At 50.6% G+C, this 26,450-nt stretch overlaps 1 protein-coding gene across 4 annotated transcripts; it reads right to left on the reverse strand.

Annotated features, from left to right (window-relative positions):
* Positions 1 to 1,077: 1,077 nt before the first annotated feature.
* FLCN (folliculin) lies at positions 1,078 to 22,717 on the reverse strand. 4 transcript variants are annotated; one of them, XM_081028050.1, is made up of 12 exons: positions 22,609 to 22,717; positions 16,960 to 17,232; positions 14,530 to 14,676; positions 13,281 to 13,502; positions 12,229 to 12,389; positions 10,687 to 10,778; positions 8,889 to 9,079; positions 6,722 to 6,835; positions 5,853 to 5,976; positions 4,630 to 4,761; positions 4,328 to 4,433; positions 1,078 to 3,618 (listed from the first exon to the last, which is right to left on the reverse strand). In XM_081028050.1, the coding sequence occupies exons 2-12, from the start codon at positions 17,206 to 17,208 to the stop codon at positions 3,417 to 3,419; spliced, it is 1,740 nt and encodes a 579-aa protein (XP_080884176.1). In that variant the 5' UTR covers positions 17,209 to 17,232; positions 22,609 to 22,717; the 3' UTR covers positions 1,078 to 3,416. The 4 variants fall into 4 exon arrangements, with proteins under 4 accessions (XP_080884176.1, XP_080884175.1, XP_080884178.1 ...); XM_081028049.1 differs by having other exon boundaries at positions 22,470 to 22,623; XM_081028052.1 differs by having other exon boundaries at positions 2,327 to 3,587.
* Positions 22,718 to 26,450: the final 3,733 nt, after the last annotated feature.

Here is a 26,450-nt window from a genome sequence, read left to right on the forward strand (position 1 = left end):
TTTCTCCCACTTTTAAGGACAGTTTTGATGGATATAGGATTCTTGGTTGACTTTTTTTTTTTTTTTAGTGCTCTGACTATATAGCCCATTGTCTTCTGGCTTCCAAAGTTTCTCATGAGAAATCTGAAGATAATCTTATTGAGGATCCCTTGTATATGATTATTGACTTCTCTTTTTGCTTCCAAGATTTGTTCTTGTCTTTTGAAAGTTTACTTACAATGTGTCTTGGTATGGGTCTTTTTTTTTAACCTTATTTGGATTTTGCTGAGCTTCTTGTATATTTATATTAATTTGTTCCAATTTTAGTGCTACTGAAGCGAGCACATATATTCATATCTTTAATCAAATTTAAGAAACTTTCAGGAGCTGGCCCGGTGGCTCAGGCGGTTAGAGCTCCGTGCTCCTAGCTCCCAAGGCTGCCAGTTCGATTCCCACATGGGCCAGTGGGCTCTCAACCACAAGGTTGCCGGTTCAATTCCTCGAGTCCCGCAAGGGATGGTGGGCAGCACCCCCTGCAACTAAGATTGAACACGGCACCTTGAGCTGAGCTGCCGCTGAGCTTCCAGATGGCTCAGTTGGTTGGAGAGCATCCTCTCAACCACAAGGTTGCCGGTTAGACTCCCGCAAGGGATGGTGGGCTGTGCCCCCTGCAACTAGCAACAGCAACTGGACCTGGAGCAGAGCTGCGCCCTCCACAACTAAGACTGAAAGGACAACTTGATTTGGAAAAAAGGCCTGAAAGTACACACTGTTCCCCAATAAAGTCCTGTTAAAAAAAACAAAAAACTTTCAGCCATTATTTCTCTAAATATTCCCTGCCCCTTTCTCTCTCATCTTTCTGGGACTCCCATGACGGTCCTTTTGATGGTGTGTCCCATAGGTCTTTTAGGCAGTTTGCTTTTCTTCAATCTTTTTCTCAGCCCATATAAATTGTTTTATCTTCAAGTTCACGATTCTTCTGCCTGCTCAAAAAAAGACCCAAATATCTGCCTTTTAATCTCTCTGGTGAATTTTTCACAGCAGTGATTGTAGTCTCCAGATCTGGATTTTTTTTCCTATTAATATTTTCATTTTGTTCACACGTCATTTTCTTGACTTTCTCTACATCTTCCTTTAGTCTTTGAGCTTAAGACAGTTGTTTTCAAATTTTTGTCTAATATATTTGCTATTAAGTCTTTTTCAGGGACAACTTGATTTTTTTTCTTTGGGCCATATGTTTCTATTTCTTGTTCTTATTTCTTTGTATGCCTTGGTTTTTGTTGTTGTTGAACACTGGATATTTAAATCTTATAATGCGTAAACTCTGGAAATCAGATACACCCCTTTCCCCAGGGCTTTTTGTTGCTTATTTTTATTGCTGGAGGCTCTTTTTGCCAAGGATAGGCCTGAGGTGTAAACTTAAGTTTTTCCCAGGTCTTTTCTGAGCCTTTCTTTGGGCATGCATTTTCTAATTTTCCCTATATGCAGTTTTTTTTTTCTCCCTCTCTCCCCCAAATCCGGTTCAAGCCGATGCTTCTCAGTGCAGTTGTGTAGGACACAGCTCCCTGGCCCATGCTGGTATTATGAGCCTTGCGCTCCACCTGAGGCAGTCGTGGGTCAGCCACTCACAAAAGCTCACAGCAGCTCTCGCCGGCTGCCAGCCACTCACCGCAGCCCTGGGCAGCCCAGCTCCAGGTCGAGGTGTTGTCCACAACCTTAGCTGCAGAGGGCGCAGCTCACTGGCCCATGTGGGAATCCAACCAGCCACTTTGGTGTTAAGAGCACGGCGCTCCAACCACCTGAGCCACTGGGCCACCCCCATATGCAGTTATTTTTGAATGTCATAGTCTTTAATGTCTGGTTCCTAAAAGAGGAAAAGCAAAAAATGAAGCGGAGAAGGTGGAGGGTGGGGGTGGGAAGGGCACTAGCTCATGAAGTCTCCAGGCAGTCACTTCAGCTAGAGGAAGGGCTTGCAGCCATGGCGGAAGGGGCAAAACAATGGCTGCCAATGTCTTTTTCTGCACCTCTGTGATCAGAAGCAGCAATCTGATTGGAGCACAAATCTCAATAGCTGGGAGGACAGGGTCCTTTTTACCCATCCTAGCTCCCACTAAGCAGCCCAAGCTGTTGCAGGAACACGTGAACACTGCCTGCCACGTGGCTGGGGGTGCCAAGAGCTGAAATTGACCAAAATTAACAACTTTCCCTGAAAGTTACAAGCCTTTCATAGACCCAAGTTCCAAAATAGTTATATCACCATTGGTACTACTTTATCCATAATGTTTTCTATGATTGATCTCAAGAAAACTTTAGTTATCAAACCAATAAAACCATGTACTCAACAGTTTATAAAAATACATCTTTACTGTGTTTCAATGTTCTTGCATGATACAGATATCTAGTCATAAAAATTTAAGTCTTCAGGTTAAACATCAATTAAACAAGCAAAAAACTAAACAAATCATAAAAACTGCTGGAAAAACCCTCTAATGAACCTTTATCAAAAATGCATACTGAGACGATGAAACTCTTATCTTAAATCCCCATAGTCTGAAAACTAACCATAGCCAAGTGTAAATGTTTAATAAAGTAATAGATGGCAAGTGGTGTGGAATAAAATTACGGTGGGTTTCTCAACTCCATGCACAGTGAGTTAGTCAAGCCAAATGGCTCCACTGACCATTTCAGCAAAATATCATCTTTGTGTAACAAAGATCAGAGGCTGGTTCTCACGCTAGAGGGACCCTTCAAAGCAACCTCAGGAGAGCATGGTCAGAAGACCTGGCAGTCACATGACTTCAGAAGATGAATTCCAGAGGGTCCAAAGATGAGGAACACATCTACTGCATCCCCAAAAGCCTTTCCCAGAGCCCTAACTCAAAACCAGATTACTAACGACTAAGGACCAACACCTGTCCTGAAAATTCACAACTCGAGCAAAACATCCACACACTCATATAAACCCCGGAAAACTTGCTGAACTTCAGAATAGAAAGTTTCCAATGTTAACCTCCAGAGAGAGCATGATATTGCAGCTAAAACACCCAAGTCAGAACTGGCCTGGCACGTTTATAAATGTTGAGAACTAAGTCCACGACAGGCATCAGACACACGTTTTCTTTAGTCTTCTCTCACAGAGGTGCACAAATGCAGGGGACCCATCCGTTGTCACAAGCCTGCCGCTGTCCTCTTCAGGCTGGAGCAACTGAAACAGCTTGTGGGATGGTACCAAGAAGTACGTCAGGCCCAAATTCCACACATGGGAAACGTTCAGCCTCAACAGTTTCCATTCCTTGCTAGAAAACAGCTCTGTGCCAGCAGTTCAGAAATGGGAGGACGGCCTGTGACTGCTACCAGAGACCCGCTCCTGAGCTCCGTGGCAAGGAAGGCCACCAGCACTCCCCACACAGACACAGAGACAGACTCCCACAGTGGCATCAGCTGCGAGGCTCTGAGGCGGTGGGGCTGCGGACTGTGGACATGAGGTGCGACTTGTAGGTTTTGCTCAGGCCCGTCATCCAGAACTTAAGCAGTTTGACGTTGTCCTCCTCAGACGCTCCGAGGACACTCAGGAGCTTCTGCGTGTCCTCTTTGGGTCGACTGTCCACCTTGGTGAATTTAAAAAGGACCTTCACCTTGCTGTAGAGAACCAAAGACAAAACACTCAGACCCCACAGCACAATCACCGGACTTCTGGTCCTAGGAACCGCATGGCTTCCAGACCAACAACAGCTCTGCAAACGGAGCCGGAATTCAAATACTCAGAGGACGTAGACGGCAAGGCGGCACCTCAGCACCTCTAATGTGCCCACCCCTCAGAGCCCTGGGTAAGAGGGCTGGGGCATCAAAACGGCAGAAAAGGAGAAAAGAAAAATTTCCTTAAATTCATGAAAGGAATTGGTTGCTCCTAAGCTTCACTGTTTTATTTGAAATTAGGACAATGTTTGACTAATTTAAATTTGGCAAAAAATTACTAAGAAGGCAGGAATAAAGTAACTTGCTTTAGTAAAAAAGGAACATCTATTATCTTTCAGATCTTTAAAGTTGATTAAACAGCAAAAAGAATTGCTTCCCCTGGAGGCAGCTGTCCGCCCCCCACCCCCATCTCACAATGCTTGGGGGCAGCGGGTCACTGGCTGCATGCCACCCAGCTAATGAACATTAAGTGGCGGAGCTGGCATTTGAACTCGTGCGCTTACCCTCTCCTCTCGCCTCCTCTCCTGTGGCCTCGGCCTCACCTCTTTTTCTGGAAACAGCTGGTTTTCCTCAGCAGACACACTGCTGCCAGCTATCCAGCCCTCCCCACTGAGAAAGCAAAGACTCTGGGAGCCAGGCGCTGCGGACTTACTTCATCCACTCTTCCTTGAGGCAGACGAGGCACTGGTCAACCACATCCACAGACAGATTCTGGTTGGTCAGAGCAGCTTCCATCTTGTTCAGGATGGTCGGGCCCACTGGGAAGAGGGGCGGGGCAGAGTGGCGGGGAGTGCAGGGGGGGAGTGTCAGCGCGGGGGGGGAGGTGTGAGTGGGGGGGGAGGGGAGGAGGGAGCACGTAAGGGGGGGCGGTGAGAGCACAGGGCGAGAGGCCGCCTGGGCGCCCTGCCTCCCGCTCTCCAGCGGGTGAAAGCAGCCCCGCTCGGCAGCACCCACCTCGCTCTGCAGCTACAGGACTCCCACTGGTCACCACAAACTCGTACTTGCTGAGAGACTGGTCATCGCCACAGCCCACGGGGTGGAGGCAGGAGCGCGTGGCCGCATGCACCTCCACCACGACAGCAAATTCTGCGGCGATACAAACGGCACGCTCGGTTCAGTGGGCCCCTCCGTCCCTTCAACAAGCCCACCTCATCTGGCCGCTGCGAACTGTCTCAGGTCAACCAGGGCAAACTGCAGGCTTCTGAGATGAGTGCTCTGGCATTTCAAACCTCTAGTCTGCTTGTGGGTAGTGAAGGGTTCCTTTTGCTTCAATTAAAGCAACGATTATTTTACGGTAACTACTCGGTATTTTATGCACCTCAATTCACGTAACACTAAACAGCCCAGTGACCTAGCGCTGGAGAGCAGCCCCACTATTACCCATTTTATAGCCAGGGAAACACGCAGCTAAATGACTCGCTAGGTCACACAGCTGGCAGTGGTTACGAATTTCAAGCCCACGTCTGAAACCAGAGGCTACATTCCCAAGTCTACCCAGAAAACAGGCGCAGCCTTGCAGGGCCTCCGGACCCAGCCCGGGGGCTGAGGGAGACGCTCAGGGCTGCTGAGGGCCAAATGCCGGCGCACTGACCTCCCGGCCGCTCACCTACGGGCTCGAAGGCCACACTGCTGGGGACGCCAGGCTTTGCACCCAGGCTGACTCCCGCACTTCCCAAAGCAAAAGAGAGGGCTGCCGATTCGCTTCCTGGCTCTCTGCCTGGAGAAGCTTGTCAGCACTGAGGGCGGAGCCGGGCTGCGCAAGCTCCACTCTACTAATGAATGTCAAGGACACATTTAAGGCACACGAAAGGCACAAGACCTTGGAGAGGACATACGTGTGACAGAACAGTGCGAGGAAGGAAGGCCACGAGACGTACGCATCTGACAGCGATGCTGCCGCAGCCCCACGGCCTTCACCAGGATGACACCCCAATCCTAACACCCACCTGTTCCCACCCCCAGGATTGAAAACCCCAACCTGCTCCAACTAAAAACCCCACCCCATTAAAGCACCCTTATCACGAGGGTGTCCAGTCCAACCTGCCCTCGTTTTAAAGACAGGAAGCAGAGGCCCGGTAGTGGGAAAGCTGGTCCTCCAATGTGGGGCCAGCACAGCGAAAATCCAGTTCCAGTTCCACTGCTGAGCCCGGGGACAGGCCAACCGGAAAGGCACGCACCTGACGACAGCACGTGGGCGGGGATCTGCACGTGGGGGCTGAGGCCCAGGAAGTTGCAGCGGTACGCCTCCTCATACTGGCTGCTGTACGGGATGACGCGGACACAGCCCACGGGCAGCATGCTCTAGAGGACACAGCCACTCAGAGCCGACACCAGCCGCGACACCCCCGCCCCGCGTCTCCATCACCCACACCCACAGGCCCTCTGCAGCCCAACAAAGCTCCCTCCTCCCAGAAGGCGCCCTGGTCACTTGGCCCCCCTGGGGTGCCTCCCAGCCATTGGTCATACACGACTGCTGCGGCCTCCTGCTTGAGGGTGTTCATTCTTATGTGATTCTTTTGTTTCTCAAATATTTGTCTCTTCCCTCATCCCACAAACAGAGGATAAGCTTTTTGAGAGATTGTGTCCTATTCATTTTGTGCCCTCACAGGCCTGGGCAGAGGGCAGACACGCACACCCTTTCTGACGACTTAAGTACATCAGAGCCCAGCTCAGGCCTTGGCACCCACCACACCTCTGGGAGGGAGACAGCCTGCTACCCCAGCACCCCACCCAGCGAGATCGCTCTGTGCAGAGAAACAGAACTCTGACGGCTTCTGAGAGTGGGTCCGGGACTGAGGGGGGGATAGGGTGATTAGTTATCAATCTTTCAGGACAGCACAGACTCCTTCCACTGGAGGTAACCATCAATAGCTGCCAATTTTAATAGTGGAGGAAAAACCCAGATCTTAGATTCAGGCACGAATCTAAGCCTTTGTACTAAGCCATCCATGCATCTTAACATTCACAGAAAAAGTCAGGATTTTAAAAAAAACCCACTAGACAAATACTGTCCTGCTAAAACCACGTTAAGAAAAAAGCTACTCACCCGAAGAACTTCAAAAGCTGACTGGACGAGATCCGCATCTCTGCTTTTCCAGATCACCTGGTTCCCCATGAGAACATGCCAGGCCAACGTGCGAAAAGACGGGGCACCGAGGACCTGAGAAACAGAGTTCAGTGCTTTGTGCTCTGAATTTTCTTTCTGTCCAATTGACACTATGCGTGTGTTTCTCTAGAAACTTTCTCTGTGTAGTGAAGGAAGATGGGTCAGGAGAGAGAAAGCCACTTATCTTCATGGGGAGGCTGAGTGGCCTGCCCAGTCAGGAGGCAGGTGGAAGTCCCTGGACTTGCACCTAAAAGCCTGGTCCAAAACTCTTGCACATTTTGTAAGATCTTTTTCCCAACTTTATTTTCAAAACCTTGAAGCAGAAAAAGTATTAGCTTTCTGCAACATTTACCTTCTCTGTATATACATACTTTGTGTTGAACCATTTGAAAGTGAATGGCAGGCATCGCGACCCTTCAGCACCCAAGAAGAACAAGGGCTTCTCCTACCCAAACCCAATACGTACCACACCCAGAAATGCCACACTGATGGGAAACACCCAACATCCAGAGCCCCAAATCACTAACGGTGTCCTTTGTAGCTAGTACTCCTTCAGTCCCGGAGTCGTTAAAGCAGCACGATGGTTTCACTTGTCCTGTTCTCATTCTGCTTTAATCTAGAGCAGCCCCTCCCCAACCCACCTTTTATTAACTTCCATGACACTTACGTTTTAAAAGAATTCAGTCTGTTGTCGTATAGCTTATAAACACAGGGGGGACAAAAGAAGGCTACAATACTACCTTTTACTAAACCGCAATAGCCTCAAAGCATTCCCACCTCCAGGGGAATTCAAGAGTCCTTCAAACTTTAATCCATGTAAGTAATCAACAAGGATGATTTCAGCCAAATACATGACTTTGATGGCTGACTGTTTCTCATCCAGAAGTCCCACAGAGCACCTGCCATTCAAAATAGAAATACCTATCTTCTGATAAAACTCATGCTTACTATAAAAATAAATACTATATTTATTTTAGAATATTTATAGAATATTATAAAAACGGACGACCTGCCCTTGTAATCTGGGGAACCCTTTCTCCCCATGACCTAATATGACCACGGTCCACATTGCTGTGCGGGAGACTTCTGTTTTGTCCTTGGTGTACACATACACAGTCACACGCCACATAACGCTATTTGGTCAACAACAGGCCACATGTACCATGGATGGCGATGCTCCCATAAAATTATAATCGAGCTGGGGCGGCCGCTTTGCTCAGTGGTTAGAGCGCAGTGCTCGTAACACCAAAGTCACCCATTGGTTTCCCACATGGTCCAGTGAGCTGCGCCCTCCACAACCAGACTGAGAATGACAACTTGACATGGAGCTGATGGGTCCTGGAAAAACACACTGTCCCCAATATTCCCCAATAAAAACTTAAAAAATAAAAGACTATAATAGAGCTGAAAAATTCTTATCACCTAGGGATGTCACAGCCGTTGTACCGTAGTAACACAACTCATGTTTTTGGTGCTGCTGGTGTAAACAACCTACTGCGCTGCCTATCATATAAAAGTACAGCACGTGCAGTTACAGCATGGGCGACCCTGTCTGGGTGCGTGGAAGTGCACTCTGGGACGCTCGCACAAGGACGAAATCGCCTACCCACACATTTCTCAGAACGTATCCGCATCATTAAGTGGCGCAGGACTACAAATATACACACCATCCTATACAACACATTGCCGGCTTTCTTTCTTGTGCTTAATGATACTCCATTGTTCAGATACAATTGCTCTGGTTGAACATGTAAGAACAGCCACTGCTTTCAATTTCCAAAGTATCTAGGCTACATGCAACAAAAAAGTGCTCTTCGGTTCCTTTAGAAGGTTCTAGAATAAGATTAGGAGACATGAGAAGCCAACCATCCATCCAGATCTTTCTTTAAAGAAAACACCGACAGAATCACTAAAAGGGGAGTGTGTTGCTGCAGCTAAGAAGCCAGACCCCACTGTCGTTTCAGCCACCCACCAGGGAGTTTCTTGGTCACTTCTAAGCCACCAGGCTCTGTGAGGTCTGGCACATGATGGGTCCAAGGACAGTATGCTGGAGGGAGGACTGGGCTCTTCTCCTGGGTCCGACTGGAGCTGCCCGTCTGCCACCTACCTGCCTCATGTGCCGAAGGGACTTAAAGACAGACGACTTTCGGGGCTGCCAGTTTCCACAGTCTGAAAGCAAAGAAGAATCCGTCGGGCATTTGGTCAGCTCCCGCCCTTCTGCACCCTCCGGCAAGACAGGGGCTTTCTCTTCCTCTTCAGCCTCAGAGTTGTCCCAGCTCTCTGATTCCTCTTCCAACTCTGCAAGACAGACGACAAAGACAATTATGGAACGTGCTGCCCTTGGATTTCTTCATTCCCCAGATGCAACAGTCTCTTTACGTGCCCACTTCAGCCCAAGGCAGCTCATGGTTAGAGCGCCAGCAGGTTGCTGACTGCTGGTCTGGGCCAGCTGTCTATACTATTTGTTGCCTAGGAGCCTTCGGCGGGCCACGGGGTGTAGTCTGCTGTGCACCCAGCCCAGTACCTCACTCTGCACTGGAAAGCACGAGCTGCTCACTGCTGGCGGGAAAATTCCAACCAACGGTGAGAATGGTGATAGCCCGTATTTACTGAGTGTGTCCTCGGTCAGGCGCTACTCTAAGGGCTTCCACACATTATTTCATTTAACCCCTTCAATTGTCCTAAGGTCTCTCCCAATTTTAAAGATACACAAATATTTGTACTTTAATTAGCCTTCATGACAACCCTGACTAACGTGAGACCTACAAGGGGCCAGGTCCATGCACACGGAACAGCCAGAGCAGCAGAGGCAGGATCTGAAGCCAGGTCTGGCCGACTCCCAAGTGTGTGCCCCAAACCCCTATGCTCCCCTTCTTTGTGACCAGAATACAATCCAAGACATGACAGCGAGCCCTCCACAGAAGCCTACATCTCTCTCCTAACAACGTATCTCCTGATATGTTTGGCTCTCTGTATAAATTAACTTCACCAATGGACTACTACTGCCACTTTCACTAGCCTAGAAATTTGCAATCAGTACAATACTAAATGGTTCTAGGGTCGATTAATCCATGAGACACGAAGGTGGACTGCAAGGTTTTATCTTTTCTGAGCATATTCTGCTCTTCCTGAAACTCTCCTCCTTCCCCTACTCAGGAAAGCATGTTTGAATGCAAGTGTGTACGAGGCACCTGGCTACAGGAGTAACCTTGAAACATTTCCAACTTATTAAGAAGGTCACTTATTTGCAAACGGAAGCATATCGAGCATTATTAGTAACAAACGAGACACAATGTGCACCACAAGTTCTGGCTTACTCAACTTTGCAGTTAAGACTGTGGACCTACAGCACCAAAAATCCAATCGTCGCTGAAGGAAAAGCACAGCCCGATCGAGACGAGTTCCTGGCTGGTGTCTGCTGCACCAGAATCCCCTGGGAAGTTACTTAAAAGAGGCCCGAGCCCCAGACATGGATATCTGATCGTGTACCTGGGGGCGGGGGGGGCCTTCCCAGATACCAGTGAGGTGTGGGAACCACTGCCCTTCCTTGATGAAAATCTTGGGTCCAACTGGAGCATAACATTTTATTGCTAAAGAGCAAAGAATAAAACTGTCTAGAAAGGCCAAGCCCTTGGCTAACCATCAATCAGCCCTCTGACAGACTGACAGCCCTATCGGTGGATTTTCCTAACCTGCCTGGGGTCACACACTTTCAGGTAACTATCAAGGACAATGAGAGAGGAAATCACAATAAAACACCTGGTTTGCAGGGCAAGCTTCTGCAGATGCTGCTCCTAGGTCTGCTTTGCCAGCTCTCTCTGCCAGCATGGAGGAGGGTCAGGTGGCTGAGATGGTCAACAGCCACCACAGGCAAAGGCTTCCCGCACCAGCACCTCCTGGCTCACCTGCAAGCTTTTCCATCTGAACCAAGGTGTCCTCGGTGGGGGCGCCCTCCAGGAGCTTCTCCGTCAGCCGGCTGCCGCACGCTTTCAGGAGCCTGGAGAACAAAGCCAGAATGTGTTTTTGCCAGAAGAAAAACCAACCCTGATGCCAATCGAGCCTTTTGGTCTAACTACCAGTTTACAGAAAATACAGGAAATGGCTTTGAGCAACACCGCGACAACCAGCCAAATCCAAAAGGGAGACTCCACAGGACCGATGACCCAGGTCCTCCGACAAAGAGCATCAGAAAATCAGGGGCAGGGAGGGAGGGAGAGGAGTTGCTCTAGCTGGAGAGATTTAGAACCCAATTCAAAAGTCCACTCCGAGGCAGAAAAGGAAAGGTGAACATGGACTGGGCTAAGGAATCAGTCCATTTCGTTGGGCATGATCATGGCTTTATGGCTGAAATGATACAATTAACACTTACTTTAAAAAAATTCCAGAAAAAAAAGTGAGGGAACAGATGCAAAAGGAGTAAAAAGTTGGTAACGCTAAACCTGGATGACGAGGCTGAGCCGTTCATTATCCTCTTTATTCTACTTTGGGCTGGTGAAAATTTCCTTAATAGAAGTGATTTTTAAAAGACAGGAGCAATGTGTGTCGGGTGGGGGGGACACTTCCTCTTTAGTTCGCGGCCCTCGGAGCTGCACTCAAGGATCCTTCGACATTTGAGGCGCGCATGCACACCAGGCCCTAATTTAGATGAGACAAGACCCTACACTTCAAGCTGACACTGCACAGGAATGAGGATTCAGGGAGTCTCTGGAAGGAGTGTACCTCGCAAAGGGAGAAAAATAACAATTTGTGGCCAGAGGACAACCTGTGGTGGTTTCAAATATGTCCACAAATTCCTTGATACTCCTCCCTTCAAAAGATGGAGGCTCATCCTCTCCTCCTGACGAGCCTGGCTTTAGTGACACAGCGCATTTCCAACAAGCAGCATGTGCAGGAAGGAGCGTGGATGAGTGCTGAGGCTGGGTCAGGGGACCTCGCAGATCCCATCCATTCTCTCTTGGCTCACTCACTCTGAGGGACGTCAGCTCGTGTGTCCACACGGCCATTAGCTGAGGCCTCCTGCTCACAGCTTGCACCCACTTGCCAGGCCCGTGGGCAGCCAAAGCTTCAGGGGCTGCAGCTGGCTGACCAAAAACTCCTTGGCAGCTAAGCCAGAACTGGCCAGCTGAGCCTCTCCGATGCCTGACCCACCAGAGCTACAGGAGATAAACGCTCATTGCTGTCTACAAAGAAGGGAGGAGATCGCTGGTCTTGGAATGGAAATATCATTTGAAACATATCCTTGGGAAGTGAGTTCCGCCTGAGTCCGTCCTGCACGTGCTCGGGGGGGAAACTGCACCCGGTTCAAGGCTCACTGACAGTACACACCACGGAGGCCCCAGGAACTAACTCATCCAACAACTGCCTCCCTGCACTCATGCACAATGCAACCGACATACTGTGACCGCTCTTATTCCAACTGTTGCTAAGCAACCAGAGACTCTCATTACCAAGCGAAGGAAGTGTGGAGGCATGCCCACAGGTTGTCATCGCTTGTCAAGGACGTCAGTGAACGGGCAGCGTTACCATTCCTTTGGTGCAGAAATGGTGTAAACGCCGTGTTCATTCTCTGGGCACGCTGGGGGCATCCAAACTGCTCTGCTTCAAACACCTGAAATGCACAGGGAAGGGGAAGCCCGTTAATGAAACAAAACGAGCGAGCAGCCCAGCTCGTTCTCCTGAAGACTGTCGCACTCTGCTCCCTGATGCAGAGTGCAGAAAATGCCATGTCTCTCATTCCTGCCAGAATGCTTTGCTTCCCCAGCCAGATCAGAAGCCGCCTGAGAAAAGGAACTGGTTAAGAATTTCTCCTGGCCCGTGACTCACAACCAACTCATTAGGCACCAGGGGTACTCAGGCGGCACGTGTGCTCAAGGTGGTCGTTACTGATGCTCTCGGAGTACCTCCAGCCCTCCCCTGCAGGCACACGGGGCATTCACTACTCAGAGCTCGTGTGGGGCGTGGGACCTGGGCCCTCTGTGCCCTCCAAGTGGCCCATGAGCAACACGCACTATGGCCGCTGCCCTACCTGCTGAGACGCCTACAACAAGCAGATCGCCCGCTGCCCTGCAATGGACATGATACGTGAACAAGAAAAAGCTTGGGTTTAAGCCGCTGAGGCTGTTTGTTGCCAGAACGTAACCTGGCGCATCCTGAGAAACGCGATACCGAAGCTGAAGGTCTACGTTAGCTGGTGGGTCTGCAACACAATCACTGCACAGGCTTTCGGATGAAGGTGAGAGGAAGCAAAGACAGGGATAAAACCAGGGTGTCTGACTGTGGCAAAGAAGCCAGAGTTGAATGATAACCAGAACAATGGACTCGAGAGAGACCAGTAAAGCACGCAGGCCTCACTGACCCTGAGCGGCTTATGCCCACGAGCCCGACTCTGAAGCCTGGAGGTTACAGTTCAGGCACAGCAGCACCCCCGGGCCGCGTGCTTGCACCCCCTCAGTGCACAGCTCTGCGCCCACCGCCACCGGCTGCCCTTCCCCGGGCTCACCTTGAGTGCCTTGCCCTGGAGCTCATCGATGATCCCCCGGATCTTCCCCAGCAGGAAGGGCCAGGAGTTGATGAGGTAGATCCGGTCCATCATGATGGTAATGACACTGTACCAGCGCTGGAAGCCCCTGGCCAGGCTGTCTTTGATGAAGAACGTGTGGCTGAACACGAACCCATGCTGCTCGTCCCCAAAGAAGATGGGGCCTTCCCGGCCAGGGCAGACCTGGAACAGAAGCACCGCCACTCCAGGACACAGTCACAGAAAACCACAGCTCCCGCTCAAATCCTTCCTTCTGCACGAATTAGCCACCACTACTTAGGAGCGTGGGCAGGGCGGGGATGAGAGGAAAACTCTGCTCTCACCTGCTGCTGGGATCAAACTTCCTAAAGATAACGTCTGTTATCATGGAATGCAAGGGCCAGTAAAGCAGGTTCAAAACTTTCTTCCAGAAAGTTTTGATAGAAGTAACTCCTGTACAAATATTCTACCCTTCCAGATGCACATTCGCCACATCATTCATCTGGAACACACTGGAGAGCTGGCGGTCAGAACAGCCCGAGAGGCCATCGAACAAGATTTGCACACTTTATTTGTGGCCGAGAACTCAGGTCTCCCTCGTGACATCATCACTCACTTTACACACATCGATTGGACATGACCAGCCGCCCCCAGCAGATTTACAGCAAGAAATCAAAAGGGCTGCCGAAGGCAGGTACACCGCGACAGGAAGCGAGACCCCAGAGCGAGGCAGCTCGGCATGTCTGATCCAGTGGGGTGATGATGACAGGAAGTCTCAGTAACTGGATTACGAATTCTTGTGATAGATCAAAACATAAAGCTAGGAGTAAAACTCAGCAACAGCGGCCATGCAGTTTAGAAACACGTGGATTCCCTCCCCAGGAGGGACTGAGAGCATGACGACGAGAAAATAAAACAAGTGAACTACACGGCCCACAAATATTCCAGATCTTAGAAACACATCCATGAAGAATGGATAAATAACAAAAGTTTGGTCCTTCAAATGATAAGCCAGCAACCACTGGGGAAACTCCAGCCCAACACAATGTGTTCTGGAGGGTTCTGGAGAAGAGGCTCCCCTGAGCTGCCCACTCACTGATGTGCCCCTCCTCTTCTTGACAGAACTGACTTCCGCCTTCCTTCCCAGAGCAACACCGCACCTGTTCAGGGCATCTGGGAGTGGGTGGGACCCCGAGACAGCCCCCTCCCTTCCCACGTCATCGGAGCTCACCTCACAACTCAGGCTCCGCACGCAAGCCTGGCGGACAATGCTGAAAAGCTGGGGGTGGTTGGGGTGCTGGTGACTGACATACTTAATCGAGGTCTCTTTATCGTGGCTGATATACCCGGGGTGCCCTGCAGCAAGTGACCGGCAGCCCTGCCCATGAGAAGAAGGAAAAGGAAAACAGTCAGTCGGGAAGCAGGCAACACACTTTCTTTTTTTTTTGTTTTTATTAAATTTATTGGGGTGACAATTGTTAGTAAATTTACATAGATTTCAGGTGTACAATTCTGTATTACATCGTCTATAAATCCCATTGTGTGTTCACCACCCAGAGTCAGTTCTCCTTCCATCACCATATATTTGATCCCCTTTACCCTCATCACCCACCCCCCACCCCTTACCCTCTGGTAACCACTAAATTATTGTCTGTGTCTATGAGTTTTTCTTTCTCATTTGTTTGTCTTGTTGTTTTTGGTTTATATACCACATATCAGTGAAATCATAGGGTTCTCTGCTTTTTCTGTCTGACTTATTTCACTTAGCATTATACTCTCAAGATCCATCCATGTTGTCACAAATGCTCCTATATCATCTTTCCTTAACGCTGAATAGTATTCCATTGTGTATATGTACCACAACTTCTTTATCCATTCATCTATCGAAGGACATTTTGGCAACACACTTTCTTACTCGTATGCAAACCTGAAGCAGAAAACTCAATCTATTTTCTTTTAAAAATAACTGGCTTGTAGTTATACTTACCTGAGGATTTCAGTGTTTCCTGAATAGGACAACCAGGACTGCAAAGATCACAAAGGTTGTCAAAGAGTCTGAATAAAAGATCGACTCTACTGAGCGCTTGTGTACCAGGTACAAGGTCAGGCAATTAAGTTCACGAACTCATTCTAGAAAAAGTGCTCCACACCTCACTGCTGATTATCACTACAGTCACCTTGAAGTCCTCCCCTTGGGAAGCTATGCACCGATGCCAGTGCCTAGTCCACCCTTCAAAGCAATTTTGGAACTCCTTTTCTGGAATGGCCATCAGAGCTGTTGTCACATTACACTTGATGTCCTGAATGTCATCCAAATGTCTTCCTTTCAACATTTTCTTTATCTTCGGGTAAAGAAAGAAGTCACTGGGGGCCAGATCAGGTGAGTAGGGAGGTTGTTCCAATACAGTTATTTGTTTACTGGCTAAAGACTCCCTCACAGACAGTGCCGTGTGAGCCGGTGCATTGTCGTGATGCAAGAGCCAGGAATTGTTGGCGAAAAGTTCAGGTTGTCTAACCTTTTCACTCAGCCTTTTTCAGCACTTCCAAATAGTAAACTTGGTTAACTCTTTGTCCAATTGGTACAAACTTATAAGGAATAATCCCTCTGATGTCAAAAAAGGTTACCAGACAGAAAAAGCAGAGAACCATATGATTTCACTGATATGTGGTATATAAACCAAAAACAACAAAAGAACAAGACAAATGAGAAACAAAAACTCATGAACACAGACAATAGTTTAGTGGTTACCAGAGGTTAAGGGGGGTGGGGGGAGGGAGATGAGGGTAAGGGGGATCAAATGTATGGTGATGGAAAGAGAACTACCTCTGGGTGGTGAACACACAATGGGATTTATAGATGATGTAATACAGAATTATACACCTGAAATCTATGTAATTTCACTAACAATTGTCACCTCAATAAATTAAAAAAAAAAAAGTTACCAACATCGTTGCAAGTTCGTGAACTTAAATTGTTACACCTCGTATTATGAAAAGCTCCGCATAAATTATCTCATTTAATCCAAAGCATAGCCCTGAGATAATTACAGTGAGAATGCCCATCACACAGAAGGCAAAACTGAGGCTCACAGCTGTGAAGTGGCACACACAGTTCTCTGTGCTGGCTTCTGTCCTCGATCCGACATAACCACATGGCAGGGGTCTCAGGAGAAGGCCACAGATGTCAGCAATGGTGTGAGCAAGAATCCAACACTATCCCTGATTGCAGGGCCCAACTCAGGTCCCTCACGTGAAGAAATGGCCAGTGAGGGAACTTAAACTGCATTTCCCAGAGTGCATGAAGCAGCATGAAGAGGAACGAAAGCTCCCCGAGAACACCAGACTGGGAATCAGTCAGGTGTGCACAGAGCGTGTAGAGGGGAGGGCTGAAAGGCCAGTGTGGTGGTGGTGCCAACTGCTGGCACAGAGCGGACTGAGAAAGCCAAAGCCAGGAGAAAGGGAGCGAGCCACAGGGACATAAAAGCAGCAAACCGGGTCCACGGAGAACGGTCTGCACACATCACCCAAACAGCACACCTTCTGTGAGGTTCCGTCCACTGTGCCACAGGGCCTACTGTCCATCTGGGCGAGGCCCCACGCACAGGCACAAGCACCAGCCCCTGGAGAGAAGGAAACATCCCCAGCCCCGAGAGACACTTGCCTCGCACATGTCCGACTTTTTGGGCCCTGGGCTGCTGGACTCTGCACTGGCTCCTTCTGCTGGGCTGTGGGTGCGGGTCCGACTGCTCATCTGAATGCCGCCTTCCTCCTCTTCAGCCTGTTCGCCTGGGCCAGGGCTGTCCTCATTCCCAGCCCCTTTCGGAAGAGGGGCGTGCAGAACCTCGGTGCAGAAGAGGGTGCGGGGGCCATGGAGCTCGCAGAAGTGACACAGTGCGACGATGGCATTCATGGTGCCTTGGAGACAGCACGAGGCCTGGGGGCGAAAGGGGGCAAAAGGGGACACCGTGAGCGCCAGCGCATTCACAGCCCAGAACCTGCCGGCCACTCCGGAGCACAGGGCGTGGGGCAGGTGTCATCATCGGGCTTCCCGGCCAGCAGAGGCAGGTCCGCCAGCTGGGCAGCACGAGTGGAGCACCTACTCCGTGCCAGCACTGATTGCACTGAGTGCAGGGAAACCAGACAGACACAGAAGCAGACGGACAGGGTCCCTGCCCGTCAGGAGTTACAACAAACAGGAGGGAAAATGTAACTCAACAATCACAGAGAACACCTTTCCGTCAGAACTGCGAGGGCTACGAGGCGGAGAGCCAACACACTCACGAGCGACAATGCAGCAAACGCCACTGGAGGAGACGCTGTTATTCACGCAGCAGCTGCTGAGCACCAGCTGTCATGCCCAGGTGCGGGGCAGTTTTAGGTGCCGTGATGCTGCCCTCACACAGCTTCCCTTCTAGGAGGGGCGGAACAGGAGGAGCTGCTGCCTCTCCTGGGATGACAGCGTCAGGAATAAACGTGTAGAGGACCCAGGGCAGACAATCACCGGAGGAGGTGGGAGGTGGTTTCAGAGAGAAGAGCTCCCGGAGCAAGAACTGAGGGAACAGAGAGGACCATGGGGGCCAAGGACAGGGCACGACTGGGGGTATGAGCATCGGCAGTTAAGGGAATGAGGACAGAAAAGTAGGGGGATGCAGATTTGGGGTAAGCTTCCAGGCCATGGGAAGACCCTGAATTTTTTTCAGAGATTGGAGAGCCTTTGGTGGGTTCTGATGAGAAACATGATACATTGGAATCTTATTTTAAAAGGATCATTCTGGCTGCTGTGCAGCAAAGAGACTTTGGAGCCAGGGCAGAAGCAGGGAAACCAGCCGTGGTGTTCCCACTGCCTCTCGTGAGAAGAGACGGTGGCCCGGGCTAGGGTGGGCGGTGGGAGGTGGTAGGGGACAGTCAGACTGTGACACTGTTCCCAAGGCAGAGCCAGCACTGCTCAGGATGGGCCATGGAGCGTAAAGACGGGAGCAAAGCTAAAGGAATGTGGGCGGCAGGAGAAGAACAAGTGAGGGGCAGGCCAAGAGGCAGCGCCTGCTAGGCCTCCACGAGGAGCTGATGGAATCTGGGGGCAGAGCTGAGGGGGGCGGGCAGTCCTCGGGGGGGATGGGAGCACCTCCATGGGGCCTGGGGCCCCCCAGAGCTTAGAGGTGAGGGAGAGAAAGAGCTGGCAAGGGGGACAGAGAACGAAAGACAGTGAGGCGAACTCGGGTTACTCCAGAGACAAAGTGAGCAACAGAATCACGAGAGAGGCCGAGTCCTGGAGGAGGTTGCGGGGGATGGGCCTGGGCGGCAAGTCAGCAGCTTGTCCGTCTGAGGGAGGGGATGGGAATGCAGGCGCGAGTGCCCTCTGGTCGGGAAAATCGGGCAAGCCTTTACACGTGGCAGCGTGTCCACGCGGCTGACAGGCAGGAGACGTCCGGAAATGAGAACCCAGGAGCAAAGCCATAGACATAGGACAGTGGCAGCCCAGCTGGCCTGACCCGTGTGACACAGAAGGGCCTGGAAGCCAAGCTAAAATGGGAACGTGTATTCTCTAGACCCATGTTGTCCAATCCAGTAACCATGAGTCATATGGCAACTTACATTTAAGTAAAATGAAAAGCCCTTTTCCTCAGCCTCACCAGTCACACGCGGCTCAGTCACCATTTTAAAAGGCCATGGGCATCATCACAGAACATCCTATCGGACAGGACAGCCTTGCTCAAAACACTGGGGAATCATGTAAGTTTCGGAATGTCTGAGGAGTGGCCAGTGGCCAGGTCCTAAACCCTCTTCTCCTATGGGGACCCCATCCCCCACTGTGGAGCCAAAGATCAGAGTCCTCTGTCCTCACCCGTAAGCAGCACGGGCACGGCCGTGGCACGGCCAGTCACAGGTGCCCGTCTGGGACGCTGCACCTCGAGAAGGGAGGCGAAGCAGCAGCCAGTGTGAACACGCACAGCAGCGATGGGGCGTCCCCTGGCGGACAGCACCCTCAAAGCCCATCTGCGCTGTGTCCCTGGATGAGCCTCCGGGCAGCCTCCCTGCTGCTGGCCGGGCTCACAGCCGAGCCTGCCTGCCCCCTCTGCCAGCCACCTGACGTTTGGCAATCAGCCTCTCAGCTGACGTGGGCAGGGGCTGACACTCAAGCGGTTACAGCAGGAATGGCAGAGGCCGGCACAAAACAGACATATGAAGAGGACGGCAGGTATGCTGACAGCAAGTCAGGCGTGGCAATCAGACATGGCGAGACAGGCGGCTGGCGGTGGAAACCCGGCGCATGGGTGGATTGTTCTGCAGGAGGTGGGCAATGGGAGGGAAGACAGAGTTTAAGAGCTGGGAGAACATGAGGTTGAAAGCCGTGCGAGTTCCGTGGAGATTCTGGACTGCAGGATCAGAGAAGGCAGGCCTGGAGAGAAAGGCCCTGAACACCCCCCACGGCCTTCTCCTGCCGCGCCCCTCCTCACCATTCTGCGTCTCCTTGCGTGTCCCCTTCTAGGAGAAGCCCCCGGTCAGCCCACCCAGAAGAGCTGTCACCTCCCACGTCCAGCCCATCACTCGCTGCCCGCGCCGCTGGATTTCACTGGGATGAACGTCCCCAAGGGAGAGGCTCTGTGTTGTCTACAGCAGCTCCCAACACACGGGAAGGACCAAATCACTAGGCGTTGGAGAAATGAGGGAATTTAGAAGCTGCCCACAGAGATGACAGTTGTTGCCACAGCAGTGGAGAGCTCATCAAGGGTATCGATGGGCAGGAGAGGTTCAAGAGCACAACCATGGGGAACACGAGTCCAGGAGCCTAGTGTCACGGGAACCAAATAAACCGAATTGACAGAAAGGTTCCACGGGGCTCCTTACAGTGAGTGAGGTCAAGGAAAATAATGGTTTAAAATCCACTGTGGAAGAGGGGGTGAGGCAACCACTGATGGATTAAGAATCTTGGAGAAAGAGGTGCTGGGACTCAAACTAAAGGCAGAGGAGTTCACCCTGGACAGGGGGACATGTCTCCCTTGGAATAAAGATGGCTTCGAGCAAGACATCCACATGAAAGCAGCTCTGGGCCCAGGTTCGCCCCATCTGCAGCGCATCCACACGAACCTCTATCCTCAGCAGAACCACGTCCCTCATCCCGCCTAGGCCAGCACATGCAAGGCCATTTCCAACTGAGTCAAGTAGGACAATGGCAGCTATACTTCAGCTCTAAGACCTGACATTTTCTAGGTAAAGAAAAAAGAAACAGAGCTAATTCTAAGAGCAATGCACTTTGTGGCATGAAACAAAGTTCAAGCAGCTTACGGCCAACCTCAGATTAGAGCAACCCAAAAGAGGATTTGGGGGTTCAAGTAGTTCTGAATGGCTTAGCAGGCCTTTCTCTTTTGAGCAGCAGCTGACAGCAGGCTGACACTGCGGACAAAGCGTTAGCCGACGTCACACCTCTATAGCAGTACCATATAGGCTCTCTTGAAACATTTTTATATTTAAATATCTTTGTAAAATATAAAACGTAAAAAAATACAACGTAAAATACAAAACGTCCTACTTTTGGTTATAAGGCAACGAGGTACTCTAAGTAACACTTAGCTCCGGAGTCGCACAGACCTTCTGCGCTGGACAAAAGCCTGTCTCCAGCCCTTACCAGACACATGATGTCAACATGTTCCTTTACCTCTCTGAGCACCACCCTAAAGCTGAGAAACAGAGGGCCAAACCCCGCCTCTCAGTGAAATCAAAATTCTGGGCAGCATGAGGTCACTTCTTTATTCACTCTCCCATTCCTGAAAAACACAATCTGGTTTGAGTACACCTAATAGTTCTCCCTTTCCAACAAGCTTTCCAGAATATAAGGAAGAAGCAGAAACCTTCACCCATCCAACAGTCTCTTCAACATTACACTCAAAGTAAGTTCTCAAACACCTAGAAGAGGCAGCGTCCTTGTTCGTGTCCCGCTCCCACAGTGGCTGAGCCTGACCTGGATGGTGACGTCCCAACCGTCCTCCCACTTCTGTGGTGCGACCTGGCCCTGCATCTATTTAATCCCCACTTCCCGTGGTCTTCTCACAAGACCACAGAGGATTAAAGATAACAGTAAGTATGAATACTCCGCAATTAGCGAAGGTATTAAAATGGCTCTGCACCAGTGGTCTGCGTCGTCCCCCACAGGGGAGCCTGCTGGGACTGCAGCCAGCCAGGGGGGGAGTTCCACAGGGGACACTCACAGGCTGGCTCTGCTGTATCTACTGACTTCCCCTGGATTTCTGTCTACAGAGCTCCCTGATGTATGACACTGGAACAGCCAAGTTTCACAGGCTACTTGTGCCGCTCTTACTCTTACTTGATGACACTGATACACTCGTGCGTCCATCCCTTTCTTTGCTGGGACATGGAGTCCATCTTGCCCCCCCCCCCCGAGTGTCACCAGGGACTGGAGGACCAGTGCTTGCTTTGAGCAGCCCCTCTTTGTCCCCGCACCCGACGGCTGCCAGGACCCCTGTGCACCTCAGTCCACCGGGGCCTTTCCGGGGCTGAACGTCCCTTCCAGGCGACAGGACGTGTCCGCCCACACCCGGCAACTGGACACAAATGGCTGCTGCCCTCCCTGGAGAACAGCGACCTAGGCCCGAAGCTCATCACAGGGCCCCCCTCGGAACGTGTCCTGGGAAAGCAGGACTTATGACCCACCCTCACCCCTAAACCAGAGGAGAGGCGATGGCGGGGCTGCGGGTGGGGGGCAGCCTCGCGGCAACGTGGAAGGAGAGGAAATGCCCGACGCCGCGCGCAGCTCCCGTTTCCCGCGGGCTCCGTCCCCGCCTCGGTGTCCGCGCCGCCTCCCCGTGGGGCCCGAGCCGCCGCCCGCAGTCGCCCGCCCAGCTCGCACGTCCTCACAGCTCAGCGGAGCCCGCGCCGACGCGAAGGCCGGCAGGTGCGGACCCCCCCCCGGGGTCACCCCCTCCGGTCCCGGGCCCAGACCCGCCCCGGCGGCTCCCTCCCTGCAGCCCCACCCCCCTCCTCGGCCCGGACACCTCCAGCAGCAGCCCGACCCCCGGGGCCAGTGCCAGACCCGCCCCGGACTGAGTGCACAGGCCAGGGGGCCGCAGGGGCCGGTCCGCACGGACCGCGCGGGGCCTGCCCGGGCACCGAGCCCAGCTCCGCGCCCCCGGGTCCGGCCCCCGGGCCGCGGCGCACCTGACAGCGCGTCTTCCCCGCGGCCCGCGCTGCGCCCCTCGTGGAGCTCGGCGGCCCCCGGCGCCCGGCGCTGCAGCACGCCCGCCAGCTCCGCGCCAGCCCCGGCTCCCCGCGCGCCGCCCGCGGCCGCCGCACTCACCGGCCCCGCAGCGCCGCCGCCCCAAGCCCGAACCGGGGCGCGTGACTCGGCCGGGCCGTACCATCCGCCCAGCCCGCGGGGGGGGCGCGGGCCGTCCGAGCGCGCCCCGAGGCCGCGGAGCGAGCGAGTCCTCCCCCGGTCCCGCGCACCCGGGAGGCCCGCGCGCCCCGCGCCCCGCAGCAGCAGCGGCCGGCGCGCCCTCGGCCTCCGGCCCTATCCCGCACACCCCCCCACCGAGAACGGAATGGTTCAATCCACACCCGCTGGGGTTATTGGAGGAAACCATTTCAAGAGGGGGGAAATGCTTAAATGACATATGTATGTATGTAGTTTTAAAGAAATTTGAGAAAAAACATATCGCCATCCTAGGACTTTAGGTCCACACCGGAGATAAAAGGAAAGAGAACGTCTCAACATTATACAAAGGTCTGTGTTTTCTTTGTAAAGTTGGTTTTTTAAACAGTTGGTGTTTATTAAATGGCCGATGATCCCCCGTCTCCGGTGGAACGTGCGGGCCGGTGGCAGGGAGGCGGTCGTCACGTGACAGGAGCAACCCCCCCCCCCACGCTGGTAGGAGGCCAGGTCGGTGTCTGGAGGTGGGGCAGGGCGGGAGTGCGCATGTGCACGACTGCGCTTTCCCCTCCCCCACCCCACTGACTCACTACCTGGGTGGTCTTCCAAGTTTTTGCAATATGTACATAAATTATTCAGTACTAATCTTTTAAACTTGCGCGGCAGTTATTCAGTCTACTTAAACATTAATTTTAAAGCCATTGGTGAGCGATGTAATGTGGGTAGCGATGAGAGTCGGATCCCGAGCCCTAGAAAACAGGGCTTGGCCCGCGAGGTGGTGCTGCCACCTTGTGTCCCGTCCCGTCCAAGGACCGCTGTCCTCAGCTGTGGGATCCCCGGTCGCTGAGGCTCCGGCAGGGTGTCCCCAGGGTGGTGGTTCTGAAGTGTTGGGGGAAAAACGTCAGCCTTCCGAAAGTACAGATTGGTGGTTGCACTTTGTTTAAATGGCCGAGGGCACTTCTCTCTCTGAATTTCTGTGTTATGCTGAAGGGAGGACACAAGAAATGACCGAAATTGCAATTTTCAAACTTCATATATTTTTTTAGTAAGGCACAAGATAATTTCTGAAGCAAACAACAAAAAAAACCCACAAGGATATACTGATTTGGAATTCTATTTTTACTTTTGCTAAGATACTTGAGTTTCATTGAGTTTGTAAAATGCTTTGTAAGTCTTAGTGGAAAGGTGAAGGAAACATTTGCAGCCTCCTTGTACAATTGTGCCTTTCCGATTTCTAAAAGAAAACATTTCCAACATTTGTCAAAGTGAACAGGAATCACCACTGAAAATGGCCACATTAGCAATTCTGAATATAAATCTGATTAACTGACTTCCAGGCTAATAAGCAAAGAACAAACTCCAAAATGTTACCTTTTTTTTTAAAATAAAAAAAATTTTATTGGGGAATATTGGGAAACTGTGTTTTTCCAGGGCCCATCAGCTCCAAGTTGTTGTCCTTCAATCTAGTTACTGGTTTTTTTTTAAATAAAAAAAATTTTGTTGGGGAATATTGGGAAACTGTGTGTTTTTCCAGAGCCCTTCAGCTCCAAGTTGTTGTCCTTCAATCTAGTTGTGGAGGGCGCAGCTCTGCTCCAAGTCTGGTGGCCGTTTTCAATGTCAGTTGCAGGGGGTACGTCCCACAACCGTCCCACCACCGTCCCACCACTGTCCCACCACCACCGTCCCACCACCACCGTCCCCCAACCGTCCCATGCGGGAATTGAACCGGCAACCTTGTTGAGAGCCGAAGCTAACCAACTGAGCCATCCAGTTGCCCCTCTAGAAGCTCAGTTGTTGTCTTCAACCTACGTGTGGAGGCGCAGCTCACTGGCCCATGTGGGAAGCAAACTGGCAACCCTGTTCAGAGCTTGTGCTCAAGCCAACGGAACCCTCTGGCCGCTCCTTAATATCGCTCTTTTAAAAGAAATCCGATTGTATATTCTGTTGCCTCAATCCGGAAGACAGGTTTTTTTTTTTTTTTTTTTTTTCACTAATCTTGTATTTTCCCATTTCAGTGTTAGGTGTTCTTGAAACTAACATCTGTTAGCCCACGTTTTAAACCAAGAAAAAACATTTCTTTCTGTCTTGTAACTTTAATTCGAGGAATTAACTTTCTGTGTTAGTGGAGGACACCACCTTCCTCACATTACCCTTATTTCCGTGATGATGAGCTAATGAAGGTCCCAAGTGGAGGAAGGTTTATTTATTCAACCACTGCCATTTTCAGTAAAATTCAATGTGTACTGGACTACAGCTGAACACTGTTTATGCGATTATATCTTTTTGTTTGTTTGTTTGTTTATGCCATTGTATCTTTAGCTAGCACCGTTGGCTTCAACCACCTTTTTCAACGGTGCTTTCTCAAAAAAATTATAAATCTGCTTAAAAGTAACAACTATGTGCCAATTCCTTGCGTCAGTGAATTGTACCAAGGGCTAATTAAACTGGGCTCTCAGTGTAAACTTTCAAGGACGTTCAACAAGAGAGACAGTGTAGAAGTCAGAAAATGTACCCCCCATTGTCAGTGAGAAAGCAAAACACCAATGCTCAACCAAATGAAACGCCACGTTTAATTCAACGTTCCTATTGCATAACAGGAATTTTATGAAATGTTACCAAAAGCATACTGAGGGGCCTTCACAGTCCAGAACATGTTTTTCCACCACTGAAATGGGCTCCATCAGAATGAAAGATTTCCTAACGCTTTTCTGCCTTCCTAGTGCTAAACTAAGTGCTAAAATAAGCTGAATGGCTTAATGGAGTAGTTATTGATAGCCGAGCATCTAGGCTGACAGAGTGCTTTGGGATACCAGCTGCCGAGACTGCAGAGCAAAGGGAAACCAAGTCAAGTCTCATTGTGAAATTTCTCAGAGGTTTTTAGGTGCACCCTCACCAACATAGGGCCTCATTTAGCTACAGAACACAGTTGGGCTTTGTCTTTGAGTCAAATCATCATGTCCCCGAATCAATTTGCAGTTTCAGGAAGAAGAGGTATATTTCATTTGTGAGTAATTGGATCTGATAGTTTAAATCACGTCTCTTATTTTGAGGGTACCATACTAGACTCCCTATTGTAAAAATAATTACTAGCCTAGGCTTTCCTCTCTTCCAGAAACCAAGACAACATTCTCTATGTTTTCAGATGTGTTTAGCAGTGTGGGAGTTCTGGCTGGCTACTGAAAGGCAGCAAACAATAGGTGGAACTCACGCACAATGTCTGTCAATTATTAGACAGTCAACTCTGCATATAAAGTGTCCAGCCAGTTACCAGGCAAGAACTCGTAGTAGTAGTCCAAGTATTTTCTCTTTACAAAAGCACATTAATGTTAACTTAATATTTTTTACCATAGCACTTTTAGAATGCTTTTAAAAATCAACCCCTTTCCCCCAGTTAGAATTCAACTGATAGGCGTTTTGTGTTTTAATCTAATACTGGCTGCTTCTTAATTACCAAGTGGTTTCTTTTTAATCTAATAAACTTTAACAGTTCATTATGAATCCAAGCTTATTAAATGCCTTTTATAGTTAGCAAAAGTCATCTGGTCTCAACTTTTGATTTTAGGAAAGGAGGCAGATAGGATTTTGTTTTGGTTTACCATCATTAAGTAATTCAACTGCTTAAAAACAGTAGCCATCTCATTTTCCTATTCACAAATACTGTATCTGATTTACCCAGTCATTTATTTACTCTGGGCTCTTTGCAACTGCTCAGACTTAGGCAACCCAGAAAGTTAGAACTTACAAACCCAAAACTGCATCTTTGAACAGCA

Source organism: Rhinolophus hipposideros (genome assembly GCF_964194185.1).
Source record: "Rhinolophus hipposideros genome assembly, chromosome: 20".
Lineage (NCBI taxonomy): Eukaryota > Metazoa > Chordata > Mammalia > Chiroptera > Rhinolophidae > Rhinolophus > Rhinolophus hipposideros.

What these genes read in the sequence shown, in the direction of transcription:
- FLCN (XM_081028050.1), bottom strand. Translation starts at nt 17,208, where the DNA reads ATGAATGCCATCGTCGCACTGTGTCACTTCTGCGAGCTCCATGGCCCC. An exon ending in TCCAGGGCAAGGCACTCAAG is followed by an intron (nt 12,390 to 13,280) that starts GTGAGCCCGGGG and finishes TGTGCATTTCAG; the next exon opens with GTGTTTGAAGCAGAGCAGTT. An exon ending in CTCCACACTTCCTTCGCTTG is followed by an intron (nt 10,779 to 12,228) that starts GTAATGAGAGTC and finishes TTTGTTCTCCAG; the next exon opens with GCTCCTGAAAGCGTGCGGCA.